This window comes from Dasypus novemcinctus, chromosome 1 (assembly GCF_030445035.2).
Source record: "Dasypus novemcinctus isolate mDasNov1 chromosome 1, mDasNov1.1.hap2, whole genome shotgun sequence".
In the NCBI taxonomy this organism is placed as follows: Eukaryota; Metazoa; Chordata; class Mammalia; order Cingulata; family Dasypodidae; genus Dasypus; species Dasypus novemcinctus.
This window is the reverse complement of record NC_080673.1, coordinates 203239916-203259499: the sequence shown is the minus strand read 5'-3', so window position 1 is coordinate 203259499 and position 19584 is coordinate 203239916. Positions and strand designations below refer to the sequence as shown.

The 19584-nt window shown below is 42.1% G+C and overlaps 1 protein-coding gene across 1 annotated transcript in view; it reads right to left on the bottom strand.

Moving 5' to 3' along the window:
- The window catches only part of KIAA0232 (KIAA0232 ortholog), a 115128-nt gene that overhangs the window by 13662 nt on the left and 81882 nt on the right, over positions 1–19584 (bottom strand). The window contains exons 4-6 of the mRNA XM_058301269.2: positions 9479–9545; positions 8170–8251; positions 2953–6214 (exon numbers count right to left, since the gene is read on the bottom strand). Coding sequence (XP_058157252.1) covers positions 2953–6214; positions 8170–8251; positions 9479–9545 — 3411 coding nt within the window. The remainder of the gene's footprint in view (positions 1–2952; positions 6215–8169; positions 8252–9478; positions 9546–19584) is intronic.

Genomic DNA, 19584 nt, shown 5'->3' with positions numbered 1-19584 from the left:
CGTTCCCCTACCACATGGGAGGTCCATGGTTCAAACCCCGGGCCCTCCTTGACTCGTGTGGAGCTGGCCCATGAGCAGTGCTGATGCGCGCAAGGAGTGCCGTGCCACGCAGGGGTGCCCCCTGCGTAGGGGAGCCCCACGCACAAGGAGTGCGCCCCATAAGGAGAGCCGCCCAGTGCAAAAGAAAGTGCAGCCTGCCCGGGAATGGTGCCGCACACAAAGAGAGCTGACACAAGATGACATAACAAAAAAGAGACAGATTCCTGGTGCCACTGATAAGGATAGAAGTGGTCACAGAAGAACACGCAGCAAATGGACACAGAGAGCAGACAAAAGGGGAGTTGGGGGTGGAAGGGAAGATAAATAAAAAAAAAAAAAAAAAAAGTGAGTTCTAACCCAGCTTGAAAATGTAATTAAACTGCAGATGACAGAGGCTCAGAAAGATTGATACTAATTGTACTAACAAATTCTAGACTACATTGTTAAAATCTGCTCTTTGACCTTGAATAAAAGGGGGAAATGGCAAAGACAAATGAGCTGATATGGTTAAGAGTCTTCCAAAGAGTCGGGAGGTCATCAGAGGGGTCGTGCTTACGCACACCTCAGCAGGACCCCAAAAAAAAGCCAAAGTAGATACAACCCTAGGTATTGGTTCTCCTGAAGGCTTCAGAGATCCACAGGGTATATAGTCATGGCAGATGGATTTGGAGCTCTGTGCTACGTCAGAGGACCCTACTTTGGAATTTGTGCTCCTGAGTGTGACAGAGCTGGACTCAGATGTGACTTTTCTACACATGCCTCTTCTGTCACTTTTAGTGAACCTGTAGTTGGCGCTAGGGATGGTCCATACTCAGGAGACTTGAATCTCTGGACTGCCCATGTACCAGCTGGGCCCTAAGCCTCAGGAGAGTGGCGACTCCTACTCTCTGGTTCATTGGTCTTACCCAGGTCAGCTAACAGGGAGGTGAAGATGGTCAACCACCACACCAGGGAGCCAAGAGTGCCTACAACTGAAAGCAGAGGAATTGCATCCATGAGCCATATGGAATCTAAGCCCCCTCTTGATCTAGAGGTGGAGGGGACATTGCCATGCCAGGGTTGACAGAATGAAGGAATAAAATATAGACTAGAGTGGACTTATTGATATTCTACTATAAAACTATTTTGACGAGTAATAGAAGAAATTTTAGCATCGAGGTGGAGAAAGCGGCCACAGTAGTTGCTGATGGCAGGGAGAGGGTAGAAGAGATGTGCTGTGGGGGAATTTTTGGGATTCTGAGTTGTTCTTAATGATATTGCAGGGTCAGATGCTGGACCTTATATATCCTACCATAACCCACTGAATGTATTGGGGGAGAGTATAAGCTATTATCTGTGTAGTGCAGCAGTGCCCCAAAATGTGTTCACCGAGTGCGATGAGTGTGCCGCAATGATGAGGGAGGTTGTTGGTGTGGGAGGAGTGGGGTGGGGGGATGGGGGGTATACAAGAGCCTCATATTTTTTAGTGTAACATTTTTTGTGTGTGATGTATATATCTTCAAAAAATACAATTTACAAAAATGATGTGGTGGGGGTGGGGAGTGGGTTATAAGGGAACCTCTTGTGTTTCTTGTTTTTTTTTATGTTTTTTAATGTAATATTCCTTGTGATCTATTAACTTTAATTTTAAAAAAATTAAGGAAAAAAAATCTAAACTATAACACCAAAATGTCCTCTGGGAATTTTATTGGTGGTTAAGACCTTTCAAGAAAACCCAGAATTCTGATAACACATAAACACATCAACATACTAGAAAGCGAAGGAATATAGTAGTAGCATGATGTAGAATCTTGCTTCTTTCCTCTTTTTCTTTCTTCCCAATCTGGAACCAGGTGAAATACAAAGTACATAAAGGAATATTTAAGGATGAAAAATGGGGCAGTAAACAAGCAGATAAAGGCTAACAACATTACTGTTTTTTTTCCCTACCAGTTCGGATTTCAGTTTTTCAATGGGATTAGGTAGGTTTGCGTCCCTGTAAAGATCTCTACGCAAGCTAGCTGGAGCAGCAATTCTCAATTCACCTCGGGGCACTTTGGATTCACCTAGGAAGCTTCCTAAAATCACAGGCGCTCAGGCTCCACACCAAGGCACTCTGATGTGATGCCACAAAAGAGTAAGGCCTGGTCCATGTCCAAAAGGAGCTTATAATTTGATGCTAGGGTGGTGTGGGGTTAGGAAGAGGGGCGAGAAGAAAAATCAGGAAAGTTGTCAGGGAAGGAGGTGGTATGTGAAAGAGGCTCGTGGTGTAGGTTTCAACGTGCAAATGTGGGTGGAGTGTGCAAAAGGGCAGATGGGGGAGGGTGAACGCATTTCCTCTCTGGCCACACAGGTGTCAGGACATCTAAACATCTCCAACTGTATTTTTAATAAGCTGCTCCTGGAAAAAGACCAGGTACCTCCATATCAAATAACAGTTGCAAAATGGGCACACCACTATGTTTTTTTTTTGATGAAAACAGGTCATTGCTGTGTTATTTCCAGTACAATCAATTTAACCTCAAAATGCTTAAGACTATATCCAAGGGGCACAATGACTCCCATTAACAAAAACTATTAAAGCCAATCTCATTTGATAGGCTCAACATATAATTCACAAGCTGCAGGAGTATGTATTTTGTGTATAACCAGGGACATCTATATAGGTTTTGCAGAAGTTATTGCGTTGTATTTGAATTGCAACTTAATTTTTCCAAGGACCATAATGTATTTTTTAGAACACTACGCAGATGTAACTTACTTTAAAAAAAATTTCAATCCATTTTAAACCGTTAAATGTTCAATTATATAAGAATGATACATTTAAGATAATTTCCCAATGACTGAAACCTATCTTTCACTGCATGGTATGACTGGTCTTGGATAAGAGCATAACCAAAGCCTTTCATCAAATACAAATACATACACACATACCTCTTCCAGCTGTCCTGAGGAGACCGGATTATCTTCATAAGCAGGAAACTGACAACCTGCTTTACAACTGCAAAAATTATTAATCTCTTCCTCGCACTGTGCCATTATTTTGCAATTTGCTTCTGAGTTTTCTAAATCTATTTCTAGAGATTCATTCATGCTACATTCCAAACACTGATTTTCCTTTCCAACTGGCAGAATTCCAGCTGATTCCTCCTGGGAATCCAGTGATGTCTGAGCACTCTTTTCCATTCCAGATTTTTTTAACCTGGGAAGGAATTTTCCAGACTCAAGCTCCGATTTTCCATAGTAATGGCCTTCTTTCTCTGCATCTTCTTCTAGAGGTTTGAGATCTGCCTGTGGATCTTCAAATACATCAACTTGAGAAGGAATGGGAATATTTGCTTCATCCTTCTCAGATTCAAATTCTGACTCACTCCCTCCTCCTGGGGACAGTTCAGATGCAGAGATTGGGCGAAAATGAGTCCTAGGAGAGATCCGAATAGCCCTGTATTGTGTTCTGTCAACGCCACATATCCTGGGGTGAAACACTTCACTGTCTGAATCAGAGCAGAGGATTGATTTCGGTTTAAAACTAGGGCTGAAGGATGCAATCCCTTCGGGTTCAAATGAACATTCTACATGAAGAACCTGTGAAAATGGATTGGTTAAGTCAAAGGAAGAGAATGAATATTCAAGTCCAGGGTCTTCAACTTGAAAGTTACCACAAGCTCCTAGTAAGTCTTCATGGAAGATAAAAGAAAATCCCTTATTTAATCCATTTTCCCCACTCTTCGGCTGATCGTTCTGTTCAAATGACACGAAAGGTTTCCACAACTGCCTGTGACCAGGAGCAAAGCTGTTTCCTGGGGTCATGAAGACATCCGTACCCGCTATTGTCACTACATCAGAAGCTGCACACTGTAACAGGCTTCCTTTTGTCTGGCTGGGTGGTACAACGGCCCATTCCCCATCGCTGTTAAAGGATTTGAGTTCTCCATAAACTCCTCCAAGAATGAATGCATTTTCTTTATCTTGGGCTACATCCCAAGGTTTAGAGGGTGTAGTATAATCACCACCATCCACCTTTGACAGCTCACTAGAAACAAATGCTCTCTTCTCCAGGTTCTCTTTCTGGCCCTCCCATAAATGGTATTCTGATCTCTGCACAGCTTTATGGGGCTCCTGGAGGGTTTCCACTTTAGCCTCGGTATCCAAACAGCAGCAGTAGTTATTTACATCTGTTGAAAATAACTCATTATCGATTCTTTCTATTTCTACCATAGCTACAGAATTTCTATCTGCCATATTTGTCCAAATGTCTTTAATAACCCCTGAGCTGTAGCCATCTCCATGTGGGCTGCTTTCACCACATACTTGTGTAGTTTCAAAGTTTTTGTTTTCTGCTTTTTCTTCTAGCTGAATACCACAGACAGATTCTAGTTTAGATTTCTTTTTGAATACTACTGTAGGAATTTCTGCTAAGGTTCTACTGTTTTGCTGGCAAGTTTCATCTTGCAAAAAATCTAAAAGTTCTTCATCTACATAATTTGACGAGACTCTAGGAACTACATAATTAATATCTTCTGCATTAAACTGCGTGGATTCTTCAAACTGAATATTTAATGTCTCATTGTCTGAACGTGTTTCTTCTGAGTGGGACCATGGACTGCAAGTTCTTGTTGAAAGATTAGAACAGTGTTCATTTTCTTCAAAGGCACTATTTTTGGTCCATATTAGCAATCTAGATTGTGTTTTCCCAAGTACATTAGCACTAGAATCTGTATTTTCGTTTCCCAAGTTGAGTGTTGTTTCAAAAGAAAATGGTAAAACAGAATTACTGCATTGCACTTCAAACACTGAAAAACAAGAGTTTATACCAGATCCTTCATTAATATCTGAAAAGAGCTCCTGATTGCCAGCAAGCAAGTGTGAATTGAGTATTGTGCTGTCTAAGACAGGAGAGAGTCTAGTTGGAGAATCTCCTCCAAAACTCTCTCCATCAGCATCACCAGAACTGGACGAACAGCACTCCCAAAACCGAGCCAGACTGCCAAGGTCTTGCAGGAGTAAGCCCTCAGCTCCCACAGAGCTCGCGGAATCTGTCCATATTGCACGTTCCCCTTGCAACTCCATTCCATCTAACACTATGCAACATTCTGCCTCAAAATCCGTTTTCTCTTTGCTTTTTTGTCGAATCATGTTCAAAATCCGACTTTCTCCTTGCATTGTTTCTGAGGCACCAGGATCCAACATGGATTGATCAATATCCACTTCATAGAAGTGTGTTAATTCTGATAGATGAATGTCATCCAAATATTTATCATCCTCCGGTAGAGAACATAATGAGGTCCCAGTGAGGTCAATATCCTCATTTATAACCGCAGGCATTTCTACAAAATGACCATCGATGAAAGTACCTGCTGCGAGGTATGTTTTATGAATATTATTGTTGCTGATACAAAGACCATGCACTGATTCAGACAATTCTTCTACTGCTTCTGCTGTCAGATCACTTGTATCTTGCCTGTTTCGGTATGTGGTCTCTAGTTTACTTTTTCTGCTCAAAGGAACAAAATATTCCGCAATGGGTTCAGTATACCACAATGGTTCCTCTTTATATTCTTTGTCATTTCTGCTTTCCACGTACAGGTCTTTTGCTTCAGTGCTATCAGCATCTTTTCTCCCGACTTCTTTTAATGGCCTCTTACCCCGTTTGCACAGCTGTTTGACAGAACCACTGCTGCCACCGCTACTACTTCCAGCATGAATGTTTCTCTCAGCCTTTTCGCCAGCCTTCAGCAAAAGCCTGCTTTGCCCATTCCGCCCTTTTTTGTTGCGAATTTCTCGCACCTTGTGCCTTACTTTAACACACTTCATGGGTGTTTTGAACTCTCCCTGGTTACCGCTGGAACTGGAGCCTGCCTCACTGGAGCCTGAAGACCAAGAACGAGGACGAATCTTTCCTTCAGGTTTATGTCGGATTTGCTTTTTGTACAAAGCAGGCTTTTCTTCAGTTGTGCCATCACTGCATTTATTCTCCTTCTCATGCAGAGCAGCGGCCCCTTCACTGCTTCTTTCCCTGATGGCTTCGCCTCCACTGCTGCAATCCCGGGGGGAGGCTGTGTCTGTGCTGGCTGGAGGGGCTGTGGAGGATGAGGAAGGGCTGGAGGAAGAGCAGACTTTAGGCTTGTTCCACACAGTCAGGATTTCTTGCAGGCAGACAGGTTTCTCAGAGAGTGGTGGGAATGCTTCATAGTACCTGAAAAACAGAGCAGAGAGTTCAACAGTGAGCACTTTATTATATTAGGTAAAACAACTTCACCATCAGAGAAACAGGACATTTCATTTGAACACAGTCCACATTTATGACATCCAAGACTTAACTTTTCATTATTTATAATACAGTTTAATACGCTTTATATCAACATCAGTCCCATGTATCAAACACCTTTATGATAAGAAGTGTGATAAGTGCTATGAGAATATTAAGAAAATATTTAATGTCTCCGTCTATTTCCTCAACTGTTTAGTGATAAGATTTACATCACAAAGTTGTTTGGAGTGTTGGAAATTGATGTAGATGAAAAGCTAGGGAGCAAAGTAGCTAAGAACATCAGCTCTGAGGCCAGACTCCTGAGTTCAAATTCTAGCTCTGCCACTTAATAGCTATGTCCCCTTAGGCATGTTACTTAACCTCTCTGAGGCTCTTTACCTACCTGCGAAATGGGGATATGAGTGTGAGTGTGAGTGTCTACCTCACAGAGTTGTTGTGAGGATTAAAGGAATTAATATGTAAAATTAGTCAGAACAGCACCCTCTTGTGTGATTATCATCGTTATTGTTATTTTATCCCGAGGCTAGCACGCCGGCATCAAGAAGATCCTCAAAAACGGTAGGAACATCCTGAGTGCTCAGTGAAGAGGATGCTGGTGAGGTCTAGAACAAGGAGACAAAGGGGGACGACAGCTGAGCCTTGACGAAGCTCGAGAAACATGCAAGTTTAGCGAGTACCACCGACAAGGCCTGGGGAACCCATGGGAGTCCACAAAGACAGAAACGTGTTGTGCTCATGAAATGAAGCCTGATTAGACCAGCCTGAAAACTGGAAATGGAGGGGAGGAAAACTGAGAATGCTAGTTTCAGAGGGCTTGAAAATTGGGAAGAAGAGTTTTCAATCTGCTAAGAAACTGGGAGCTGCTGAAGATTACAGAGCAGGCTAGGTTGCCAAAAGGGAAAATTTAGTCATATTGGCTACTGAGGAGACTGAGGTTCCGGAGGCAACATTCAAGATCCCATAGAAATGGTGAAAGGTCATATTTTCTAGGGGCCTGAACTGGATGCTCCTTCTTCTCAGTCTATACCACCAGAGCTGTCCAACAGGAGCACACTGTGAGCCTCAAATGCAATTTTAAATGTTCTAGTAGGCGCTTTAAAAGAGTAAAAAGAAACACTAGAAAGAAAGAAGGTGGGATTAATTTCAATACTCTATGTTTCATTTAACAAGTACATCTAAAATATTCTCATTTCAACATGTAATCAATATTAAAAAATGGTTAATGCAATATTTTACATTCTTTTACATGAAGTCTCTGAAATCAGATGAGTATTTTACACCTCAGCACATCTCAGTTTGGACTCACCACACTTGGAAGTACTCAATAGCCACAGGTGGCTGGTGGCTACCGGGAGGGACAGTGCTAGTCACACAAACAAACTGGCATTTGGTTTCTTAGATTTTAGAAATTCAAAACTTTCAAGTAAGATTTATAATAAAGGAATCCACCACCTTGCATATCAAATATTTACAAAGAAAGAACTGAAAGTATCCTTAGAAAACTGGTTTGGCAAGGTCACTGATTTGCCCAAGTTTCCTATGTGATAAGCAGTGGGAATTCAGTTCCCTTGTTTGCAAAACAAGGAAAAGGATTACTGCGAATTTCCAGGGTGATGGCACATGATTGAAGTTAGTAAACAATAACCTTGCTTGTTTCATTCTTTTACTCACAAATATATACTGCATATGTACTGTAAGGATAGAACCACCTTAATAACCTTTGAATTCTCAGTATCAAGCATGTTAAATGCCCAAAAATACTTCCTGACTTATAAAATATGAAACTAAATAGATGACAAACAGAAGATGTAAACCATTTAACAGTTATTAGTCTGAATTTAACAAATGGACACTTTATTACTGAATACAACTGTACATACATTTCCACTTGATCCTTTGCTGTTGGGGATAATTCTGCCTCTGGAGAGGGAGACCCCTCTAACTCTTTGTGAATCTTCTCTTCTGTTATGAAACAAAAATTCAGAAAGATGTGTTTTATATCTAGTTAATAAAATGCCCATGTTTTTAGAAGTTTCTCAAGTAATTCAATCAGAAGTTATATAGGTGTTTTGGGCTTAAAAAGAGACCTCTATATCAATCTGTCTTTTTAATAAAAAAGGTGTTTCTTCAGTGTGCCAGAGGGAATTCTGGGACTAAACTACATGAGCATCAGGGCTAAGAGGTGAGAGAGCCGCTGATCTTGCTGCTGGCACAGTGCTCTCGGGACACTTAATTAAGAACCTGAGTCCCATGAGTTACTTACTAATTAGACCAAAAGGAGGGAGCAACTATTCAGATTCCAGAAATATTTTCTCATAAAACTCTGAAGTCCAGGAGCTTTATATGGACTCGTCTTGACTACTACTCATCTGGAAAAAATTCTTCATCACAAGGTGCTCTCTCTGAGACTCAGCGTCCAGGTGAGCAAGGGCTCTATTTCTACTAATTAAGAAGCCATGGGCTATCCTCTCAGCTCAGCCCATGACACTGCCTTAGATTAAGAACAAGGAAGCAAGCAAAGTGCACCTGTGACAGGCAGGCTTACAGCTTGGTGGGCAGCAGAATGACCATGAGGAGGGCAAGGCAAACAGGGGTCTTTAACTTAATGTGTGGATTTCATTCTTAGGGCTTACAGAAAAGCCAGGGAAAGCAGCTCTGAAGGTTTACAGGTCCAAATGATGGAGTGAGCGTGTCTAGCCTACCCACCCAAACAATCTGACAGTCAAAACAGAAGTTCCCCCCAAACCAGAAATGATAAGTGTCAGCACCTTTGGACATCCTAATTTCAGTAGGTAGATATGAACTGGGAGGTTGAGTGGGATGGAGGGGAGGGGTTACGTATTTGTGGAGGGGAGGGTGTCTGAAGTGGGAGGAAAAGGAGAAAAATATCTCCCCGAATCTGTGAGTTTCAACAAACAAATGAGATGTCTCTTCTCTAGTGGGTGTTGGGGATCAGGCCATGCCACTGGGAACCGGGATCTCTGCCAGTGGCTGCCGAGGGCTGATGTGGAAACTACAAATACAGCTGAAGACGTATATGATGCTGGCCTTGTGATAGATACCGAATGAAGATGTTATTTGTGTTATCTGTCTTTTTTACATAAATCCTAAGATTTTCCTCAATTCAAATTTCCTGGAGACTGGAATTACTGTGTGCTGAACATGGTTCTTTTGTAGCAGCTCTCTTACCTTGCTTACTCTGAAGGTCTTTCAGTCTGGAGCAGAGCTCCTCCACTAAAGTCTCGATACCAGAGCTCTGCACAAAAACAAAAGTACACATTAGTTTACCAACAGGTGTATAAAAATCAGGTATTTGTACACATCTGTTTTAATGAAGATTATATAAATCAGCCACTTTCTGAGAGAAATATTTAAATGAGCATCAGAGTTTTAAACTTACAGGTCTATAGATCCATCTCCATATATATATATTTTACTTATTAAATATATTCAATGGAACTTACTGATAACATGTGTGTGAAAATGCTAAGGTATCTCCCAGGGTGGTATCTGCCTTCCTGCAGGATACCATCTTGCTCATGGGCAAAGTAAAGGCCGAAATGCCCATCATGTGGCCAAAAGTCAGTCACCTTTAAAAACATCACTAAATATCTATTTTGGGGGGGGGGGAGAAAACAGATGTAGCTCCCACATACGAGGCCCCGGGTTCAATCCAATATCTCCTAAAAAAAAAATCTATATGAGCATGGTCTTTTACCAGATTCAATACAAAGAAACCAGAGCAACCTCACACAGGTCCTCTAGGGGCTCAGTCTGAAGAAAACACGGAGGTGCTTTTCTTTTCTTAAGAGAACACTTTTGCAATAAATGTCTTTTTTTTTTTTTTAAGTTTCTCAAGTTATTCAATCAGAAGTTATATTCTGATTGAATTATACCAGTAGAGGCCTGGAGGTGAATGTGGAATAATTGTTTTCTTTTGGGGTCATTAATGGAGTAGATGTCTCTATACAGAATTGGGGTAAAACTTAAGGAGAAGGCATGAAGGAATTTGAAAACTGGAAGGATAAGAATAAAGTTGACCTTTATGAAAAATGAATGTTGGAATTAGGCACAAGCAAATACTCTTTCATGAGGGAGACTTGTGTTAAAGTTCTCTCTCACAAGAGGAAAGAAAAATCTTTTACAATGGACAAAAAAAGTGAACACATGTCTTAGAGACTTTGAATTTATCCAGGGACCAAAAGTCCTATCTAAACTGGAATTGTGTCTCTTTGGATAGGCCTGATCCAAATCAGTGCCATGACGGAGCACTCTGCTAACTCCGCACCCTCACTGGGGCCTGGAGGGGCTAAAAATAGAACTTCACCCATTCACTTAACTCTAAATGACTCAGCACAAGCATCTGGATTTCCTAAACAAGAAATCCCACAGTTAGACAGTTTGAGCAGCAAGAATACAAGGAAAAAACAGTTAATCGTAAACGTCAATAGTGACATTCCAGCCACATCATATCACAGCTTTTAACAGGGAGAAATGATAGAGGAAGAAAGGGAACACGAGCCAGGTAAGACCCCTGGCCTTTCCTCAAAACACTCTTAAAAACCATGGCAAAGAGCAGCCAGAACCACTGCCCCGCCTACACAGGGCCACCCCAGAGAGCCTGCTTACCTTACGGCTCCCGGTGTGGCAAGGATCGCAATTACGCTCCATTTCCTCCCGAGCCTGAAAACCAACACCAGCGCCAGCGTCAGCCGCACACCGCTCTGCGCAGCGAGCCTGGGTCGCTATGTTTTTAAACCCTGTGCTAGTCTCCAGTGCAGAGCACCGAACCTCTAGGGATCACTTATGCCCCTTCTTTCCACAGTCCCCCATGGCTGCCATTTAGCACACGACCTTATCATGTGCACCATAACCTAAGGCCTGGGTAGTATTTCTGAATGCTTTTCTGTGGAAATCACCTCCACACAACAGTAAAATGTAATTGTTCTAAATAGGAATGTGGCTGAGAAGTGTGTGCTCTCATATATAATCGGCAAAAGAAGCAATGAGCTTATTCTGTTTACAAAAGCAAGCTCTATCAACCAGGATTTTGTTTTCCTTTCTTGAATACTGCAGCATTCTACTTATAGTTTTTGAAAAATCATTAGAACACTGGCATTAATTATTGCAATAGCAAAACTGAGAGTCAGATGGCCCCAGGCAGGTATTATAGTAAAAAGCCATGGTTGTAACCACTGGCCAGGACAGCCAGGCCTACTTGCTAATAGCCATAAATAAGTACAATAAAAATTGAAAAGGGATTACTGAAGTGAACTAACAGAACGAAAATGTTATGGTCAAGCTGTCAATGAAAGTTTTATTACCCACTCTCTTAATTATATATTTAATTATATAATTAAACTATTGGATAACTCTAATAACCAGAAATTAATAGCATACTACACCCATCAGGGCATTCAAGAGTTTTTTGAGAGTTAACAGTATCTTATGGAACAAAAACAGAATAAGTTATAAGCGGGATTTTAGTGACAACCCTAAGGGAAAACATGCTGTAGGGTAAAAGAAGAGGTGAACATATTACTCCTCAACAGCTCATGAGCTGCTTTCCCTCACTGCCAAATGGATAATACCTACCCACCTCTCAGGACCAGATGAACATACATCAAACTGCTCAGCAAAATGCAAGAGTATTCTAAATTCAAGTTATAGTACTCTAAATCTGAAAACTGGGGAACCACGCATGGTGACTGGCAAGTTTCCAGATATGTTTCATAAGGGAGGCAGATAAGGAATCTGCAGAATGTACAACCATCTACTGGTTTTCTCACTCACTCACTTCCTCAGCAAGCCGATGGCCCTGAACACCTCTGATGAACCAGGCAGGTCACGAGGAGAGTCCCTGCCCTTGTGAGCTGGCTTAGGCTGGGTTCCTACAGGCCTGGGTCTGAGCACCTGTCATTTTATATACATGCTGGGCAGCAAAGGGTTTATGTGCCACTTTCTCTGAACCTGACACCACCACCACTTCCCTCTCACAGATTTTTTTCCTCCTCACAGATTCCTGAGGCTCCTGTCAGCTTGCCTGATACAGCCACTTTAGATGTTGGTGCCAGTTCTAGACTTTTGTACATGTCTTTCATTGTCCAGAACCTCATTCTATGCTTTGAGTTTGACGTAGGAGGAGTAAGAAAGACAATTTTCTCCTATTACCCCAACTCCTCTGAATTCTGTCTGGACACTGGGCCTGCTCTCTCTCTTTGACCAATACTGTCCTTGCCACAGCTATGCTTTCTGCTCCTAGGCTGCAGGGGGGAGGGGGAGTGTGCTAAAGGGATTCACCATGATGGAGCGCGAGTCTTTTTTTTTTTTTAAGATTTTTAAAAAAAATTTATTTCTCTTCCCTTCCTTGCCCCCCCCCCCAGCTGTCTGCTCTCTGTGTCCATCCATTGTGTGTTCTTCTGTGACCGCTTCTATCCTTATCTGCAGCAACGGGAATCTGTGTCTCTTGTTGTGTCATCTTGCTGTGTCAGCTCTCCATGTGTGCAGTGCCATTCCTGGGCTGGCTGCACTTTCTTTCGCGCTGGGCGGCTCTCCTTATGGGGCACACTCCTTGCGCGTGGGGGTCCCCTATGCGGGGGACACCCCTGGCACGGCACAGCACTCCTTGCACGCATCAGCACTGCGCATGGGCCAGCTCCACACGGGTCAAGGAGGCCCAGGGTTTGAACCGTGGACCTCCCATGTGGTAGGTGGATGCCCTATCCATTGGGCCAAGTTTGCTTGCCTGGAGCTCGAGTCTTGGCCAAACACAGCCACCAGGGTCTTATTGCTTCTGGAAAATCCTTTCTATTTGTTCCCCACCAACTTTCTATCATCTTCCCATTGCCATATTTCTAAAGCTTCTTCATTCACTCCATGTTTCCCATACTTCTCAACTAATGACCAGAACTGTTAACATACAGTGTATGTCTGCCTGTCATTCTGGCTAGGTCCATGGCTTTCATCAAATACTTGAGTCTGTGAGGCTAAAAAGTAAAAAATAAAACAAAAAACCCAAACCAAAACAAAAACCATTAGCTGCAATGGTTTTAGTAATCTAGTAATCTGATGTCTAAGTATATACTTGTAAAAAGTACTGTAGGGGGAGATGAAGGTCAACCACCACACCACGGAGCCAAGAGTGCCTACAACTGCAAACAGGAGAATTGCATCCATCATCCAAGTGGAATCTAAGCACCCTCTCCATACGGAGGTGGAGCAGACATAACCATCCCAGCGTCCACAGAATGGAGGAATAAAGTATGGATTAGAGTGGACTTATTGATATTCTATTCTGGAACTATTGTGATTAGTAATGGAAGTAAATGCAGCATTGAGATGGAGAAAGTGGCCATGGTAGCTGTTGAGGGTGGGGAGTGGGAAGAAGAGATGTGATGTGGGGCATTTTCAGGACTTGGAGTTGTCCTGGGTGGTACTGCAGGGACAGTTACTGGACATTGTTAAGTCCTCCCACGGACCACTGGGTGGACTGGGGGAGAGAGTAAACTATAATGTGGACCACTGGCCATGTGGTGCAGCAGTGCTCAGAGATGTATTCACCAAGTGCAATGAATGTCTCATGATGATGGAGGAGGTTGTAGTTATGGGAGGAGTGGGCCGAGGGGGGTGGGGGCATATGGGGACCTCATATTTTTTTAATGTAACATTAAAAAAATAAAGACAAAAATTAAAAAAGAAAAGAAAGTACTGTAGGGAAGCAGTTGTAGCTCAGTGGTTGAGCACCTGCTTCCCACATACGAGGTCCCAGGTTCAATCTCCAGTACCCCCCTTTAAAAAAATGTATTGTACATTTCCACAAGGATAGTCATGCAGGAATGTTCACTGCTGCACTTTTTTTTTTTTTTTAAGATTTTAGTTATTTATTCCCCCCCTGCGCCCCCCCATTGTTTTTGTGCTTGCTGTGTGCTCTCTGTGTCTGTTCATCTTCTCTTTAGGAGACACTGGGGACTAAACCTAGGACCTCCCATGTTGGAGAGAGGCACTCAATTGCTTGAGAACCACCTTCGCTCCCTGCTTTGTTGAGTCTCTCACTGCCTTTCCTCTGTGTCTCTTTGTTGCATCAGCTTACTGTGCCTGCCCACTGCACCAGCTCACTGTCTTGCTTGCTTTCTCCAGGAGGCACCAGGAACCAAACTGGGACCTCCCATGTAGTAGGTGCCTCCATGCTGCCGCCCTCTTTATATCAGCCAGAAATGGGATACCATTTAAAAGGCCACCAACAGAAGAATATATAAAAATAGCTTTATAGCCTGACAATGGAAAACTACTTAGCTGAGATAAGAAATAAATTATATCATGTTACCAACATAAATTTTTTAAAATGTTAGTAAAAGCAAGTTGAAAAATATATACAGTATGTTATCCTTTATATAAAGTTTAAGAACATGTAAAGTAATGTCATATATATGAATATACTCACAAAGGACATTTAGTAAAAGTACAAGGTAAAAATGGCCAGTTAAGTCCTAAGTTCAGAACAGCAGTGCCCTCTGAGCGGGACGGAGAGGAACGGCATCAGGGAGGGGCATGATGGGCCTTCACCTGGGTTTCTTGTTTTATTTCTTATGCTCCATACACGGATAGCTGCAGTTGTAGCCTCTATACCTATTTCTATGTCTGCCTTTGCACCCCACTCCATAACTCCACAACTGCCGATTTTTATGCCCTTTTGTTCACCTCACCATCAAGACTTTTACAATAGACCCTCCCGCTTCTGTTTCCCTTCTCACAGACTTATTTTTCAATATTTGAAAGATAAGGAAAATTCCTGTGAAATTTTCAATTTTCCACCCTTTTTTTTTTTTCTTAAAAAAAAAAAAAAGAGAGAGAGCTCAGAATATTTGGCACTATCTGGCCCACATTTGCCCCATGCCTCACTGCTCCCCACTGTCTTACACCTGGTCTACTCACTTGGCTTCCTATTCAGCCCCTAGAGACATATAACATTGCAAGCTTTGGGGCTAGATAAGCAAGAATAGAGGGCCTATTACTTAGCCTTCTCCCCTACAGAACACTCAACTCCAGACATGCATGCTGCTTTTTCAAAGTCTCCACTTAGCTCTCTCAGGTATCCCTCACACTAAACTCCACATTCATGCACAGCCCCACCCACAGACCTAGTCCTTCCCGAGGGCCCTCTTCCTAAGTAAAGGGTACTTTCTTTCTTAAAGTTGCTCACGCCAAAAACTGGGGCTCTCTCCACTGACTCCTCCCTTTTTCTCTATCCCAACATCCAATCCTTTCAGCTCTATCTTCAATATATATCTAGAATCCAACCATTTCTCACTATCATCTACTTTCTGGACACGGTGATGACTTTGTAACTGGTTTCTCTGAATCTGCCCCCTGCCCCCCCCATCTACCCCACCCCACCTTGCCCCACTGAGCCTCAATAAGCCCCAATGTGACCAGTCGGATCACATCACCCTTATGCTCAAAACCCTCCAACACTTCACACCGTTTCAGAGAAAAGCCAAAGTTCTCAAAGTTTCCAAAGACGTCCCAGCTCCATCCCTACTATAGGTCTAGGCCTCTACAGTCTGTCAACCCGTGAGCATCCTCAGCACACTCGTCGCCTCTGGCTTCTCAGGGAGTCTGGCCTGCAGACGGAGCACAGCATCACCACTTACCAAGTACATACAACAGCCAGACAAGTACCTGACACATTCGAAGTGCTCAATGCATGTTGCTTATCACTGTTTTGATGTTCTTATTATTACAAAGGAGGAGTTAAATTCAAAAGGCAGCAGGCAAAGAAACAATTAATATATTTGGTCAAAATTAACCTTGAACATAAACCACCTTGAAATACTTTACATGTGTTTTTTTCTCTTTTTTGGTAAATATAACCCTGTATAGCATATAAACAATGCATATGCAAAATGCTAAGATGTACTGTGCACCTGTGCTGGCCACAGAGAAGGTGGGCTTAGCCACATGGGAGCACACAAGCAAGGGAAATGGTGCAGGTCCATACTTTATATGGCTCTTTAAATTAAATAACCACAGACTAGTTAGTTACCCAGGGTAAGCAGCAGCCTTGGTACTTTCAAAACCAATTTAACTGAGTTAGGTTATGATTACTTACGGTCCAAACAGGGCCTCAACAAGTCTAGACTCTTCTCATTTTCTCCCAAAATGGGAGATGAAATGGTAGCTTTGATTCACTTAAAAGTAGCTCAATAAAAATAAAACAGAATTTAACTAATAATAAAAAGAAAAAAGACAATATCAAAAAGTCCTGACTCTGGGAATTTAAAGAAAATGGGACCAAGTAAAACATGAGGATTAAAAAAATCCAGGGAGCAGATGTAGCAAGTGGTTGAGCACCTGCTTTCCATATACAAGGTGCCGGGTTTGATTCCTGGAACCTCCTAAAAATGAGCAAACAAACACCAACTCTCACTGGGGAACAGGTGTAACTCAGCAGTTGAGCATCTGCTTTCCATGTATGAGGCCCTGGGTCCAATCCCCAATACCTCCACAAACAAAAAAAGTTGGCAGAGTTTTAAATTGTGTTATATTTCTAAAGGGGAGAAGGAAGAGAAGTCTGAATCAGGTATATGCTATATCCACTGATAACAGAAACAAAACAGACAGCTTAGGATAATATCAGTAAATAAAATATACAAATATGGAGAATTTGAGCCCAGTCCCACTCATAAGTCTGTCTATTAATGAGTCATAATAGCCATTCCTTTTTTTAACAGGTCCCATTACTAACTGTAACCAAAGCAAATGCAAAAAAAGTTAGGAAAAAATGAATACCCAGAGAACTGTATGTTATTTGCATGTATAAAAGAAAAAGCAATTAGTAAAGCCAACTTAAGCTTGGACCTAACAATCAACAAAGCGCATCATCAGTCAGGATATTCTTGGAGGAATAAAAATTCACCACGTGCCTGCGGCTCTTCATTGGTGCTGCCAAATTTCATCAATGTATACAATTAAATTTTGACAACTGAGTTCCCACACTATTTTGGCAATGTCTCTCAGATAAAATATTGGGTGAGCAGGTCAAGAGTGGAGGGTATAATCCGTTTCAAGCATGAAATGGAGGTATCGCGTAACATTGCAAACATGTAAAAGGGGAGCCAGAGAAGTAAGCCATTCTACTAAAACCTGACACAGGGAACCATCTGGTAACTGCGGCTAACACTGTAACCCTAACAGTAACATATACACACACCACATGCAATGTATTATCATATGTATCCATTTACCTACCTAATTTCCTAACATTGCCTATAGTACTGGCTTTAATTGTTGTCATTAGCATTTTAATTAATTAAGACTGCCAACTTGGGTTATAATTGTTTCAGTTGTGTTTACTGGTAGCGACTGTCTCAAGAGCTGTATTGAGAAAGCATGGTAAGAGAGCACCAGGACAGGTCGGAAAGCAAAGCACAATGCTATGACTGCCACCATGCTTGATATTTAGTAACGAACAACTCACATGCAATCACTCATTGTGGCCAAGACATAAATGGAACTTTTGTATTATAATGTCCTATGTAGGGCTTCCTTCCTCCTTTCTCTCCACTAAAGCCAACAGACAGATTCTAGAAACATAGAGGAGACATAGCAAGCCTATAATTCATAAACCATCACAGAGAATCCGTTCTATTGGACAGGCAATAATCAGAGGGTTCTTTTCAAGTTCTTCCCACTGGCTGACCATAGCCAGGGGCGCAAATGTAAAGGATCTTATACTGACGCACAGATAATAGCATGTGGCTCCGGAGTGGGACACTGGGACTTGAGAATTTTTTCTTTGAAGATTTGGTATTACATCTGGCACATTCATTTCCTCAGCCTATTTTAATTTATTAAGACTAAAAAATCATTATTAGGAAAAGTGAGAGAACAAATTTTTTTCTAAAATGAAAAGAAAAGAGCAAGAAAGGACAAATACGTTTTAACTGAGTTGAAAACAAAATCCCACCAATGACAAAGGAAAAGCATTTTTCCAAAGCAATAACCCAAAGAATCAAAGATCTTTGCAAGCGACTATTCTGTCCTTGCAGTTTCTACCTCAAACAAGTTCTTTTCAGGACACAAGATCCTCAGCTAGTGTGAATTAAACAAATCAAACAAGTTACAGGAGTAGGGTTTTGCATTACTCTCTGATGAAGTTTCCATACATTGTAGTCTTTCACAGTTGACTTCAGCTGCCTTGGTTGTTCACTCCACTTAACCACAAGTCGAAGGCTAGAGTCATTTCTCAGCAGCTTTAATCCAAAGCAGAAATAAGATCCTTGCCCAGATTGAAACTGTCCTATTCATATTTTCCTTCCAACCATGACTCAGCAGCTTCTTTGGATTTTGCTCAAAGAATTCACCTCGACTAACCTCTCGCTTTTAAAAATTGTCTACATTCTGCATTCTAAATTCAATTCCTTTAAAAGCTCTAAATTACTTTGCCAATCTACCACTTCAGTGTCCTGTTAAAACACTTTTCGGTTAACTGTCCAACCACAACCTGCTCTCTGAGACATGCCTATCACTCACAGCCCCTGCCCAAGGGGTGCCCCCGCAGGCAACCTCACCCCTTTGCCACAGTTTATAAAATCAGGGTACCAGAGCATGCGGTCAGGCTCTTTTGCACCACGTGTTTGCTGAAGTAGAGAGCAGCCTTCAGATAGAGAAGGAATGACCCAGAAGCATGGAGAGAAGTGAATGAGAGGCTGTGGGTCATTAGCAGAAGTGCTTTGGCTACTGACTGTACATTTCCCAGTTCAGGCCTACCTGAGGCCTCTATACTCCCAGCATTTGGAAGTGAGATATCTTACATCCTTTATGTGTACTTCCACCTTTTCTTGAACTAGATCGTGTATATTCCTACTCTTTGTAATGAAATGGTACCCCATCAAGATAGCCACATAAGGAGTAACTTGCAAATACTCATCCCTTGAGTCTATAAGGCAGCTGCTTCAAGCAGTTCAGAGGTTTAAAAAAGCAAACGGGGAAGAGAAAAGGAAGGAGAGCATAAAAAGGCCAGATTTTTGAACCGTGCACTTAATTTAGTATCATTTACATGACAGGACTCTGCAAGGTACTAGGATACGAAAGGACAGAAAACTCATAGTCCTTCCCCAAAGGAACACAGTGGCTGTTGGTGATTTGAATCATGTCCCCCACAAAAGGCATGTGCAGGTCCCAATCCCTGGTCCTGTGGGTGTGAATTCATTTATCAACAGGATCTTTGAAGATGTTACTAATTAAGATGTGCCCAGACTGAATGAGGGCCTTAACCCAAAATGGCTGAAGTCTTT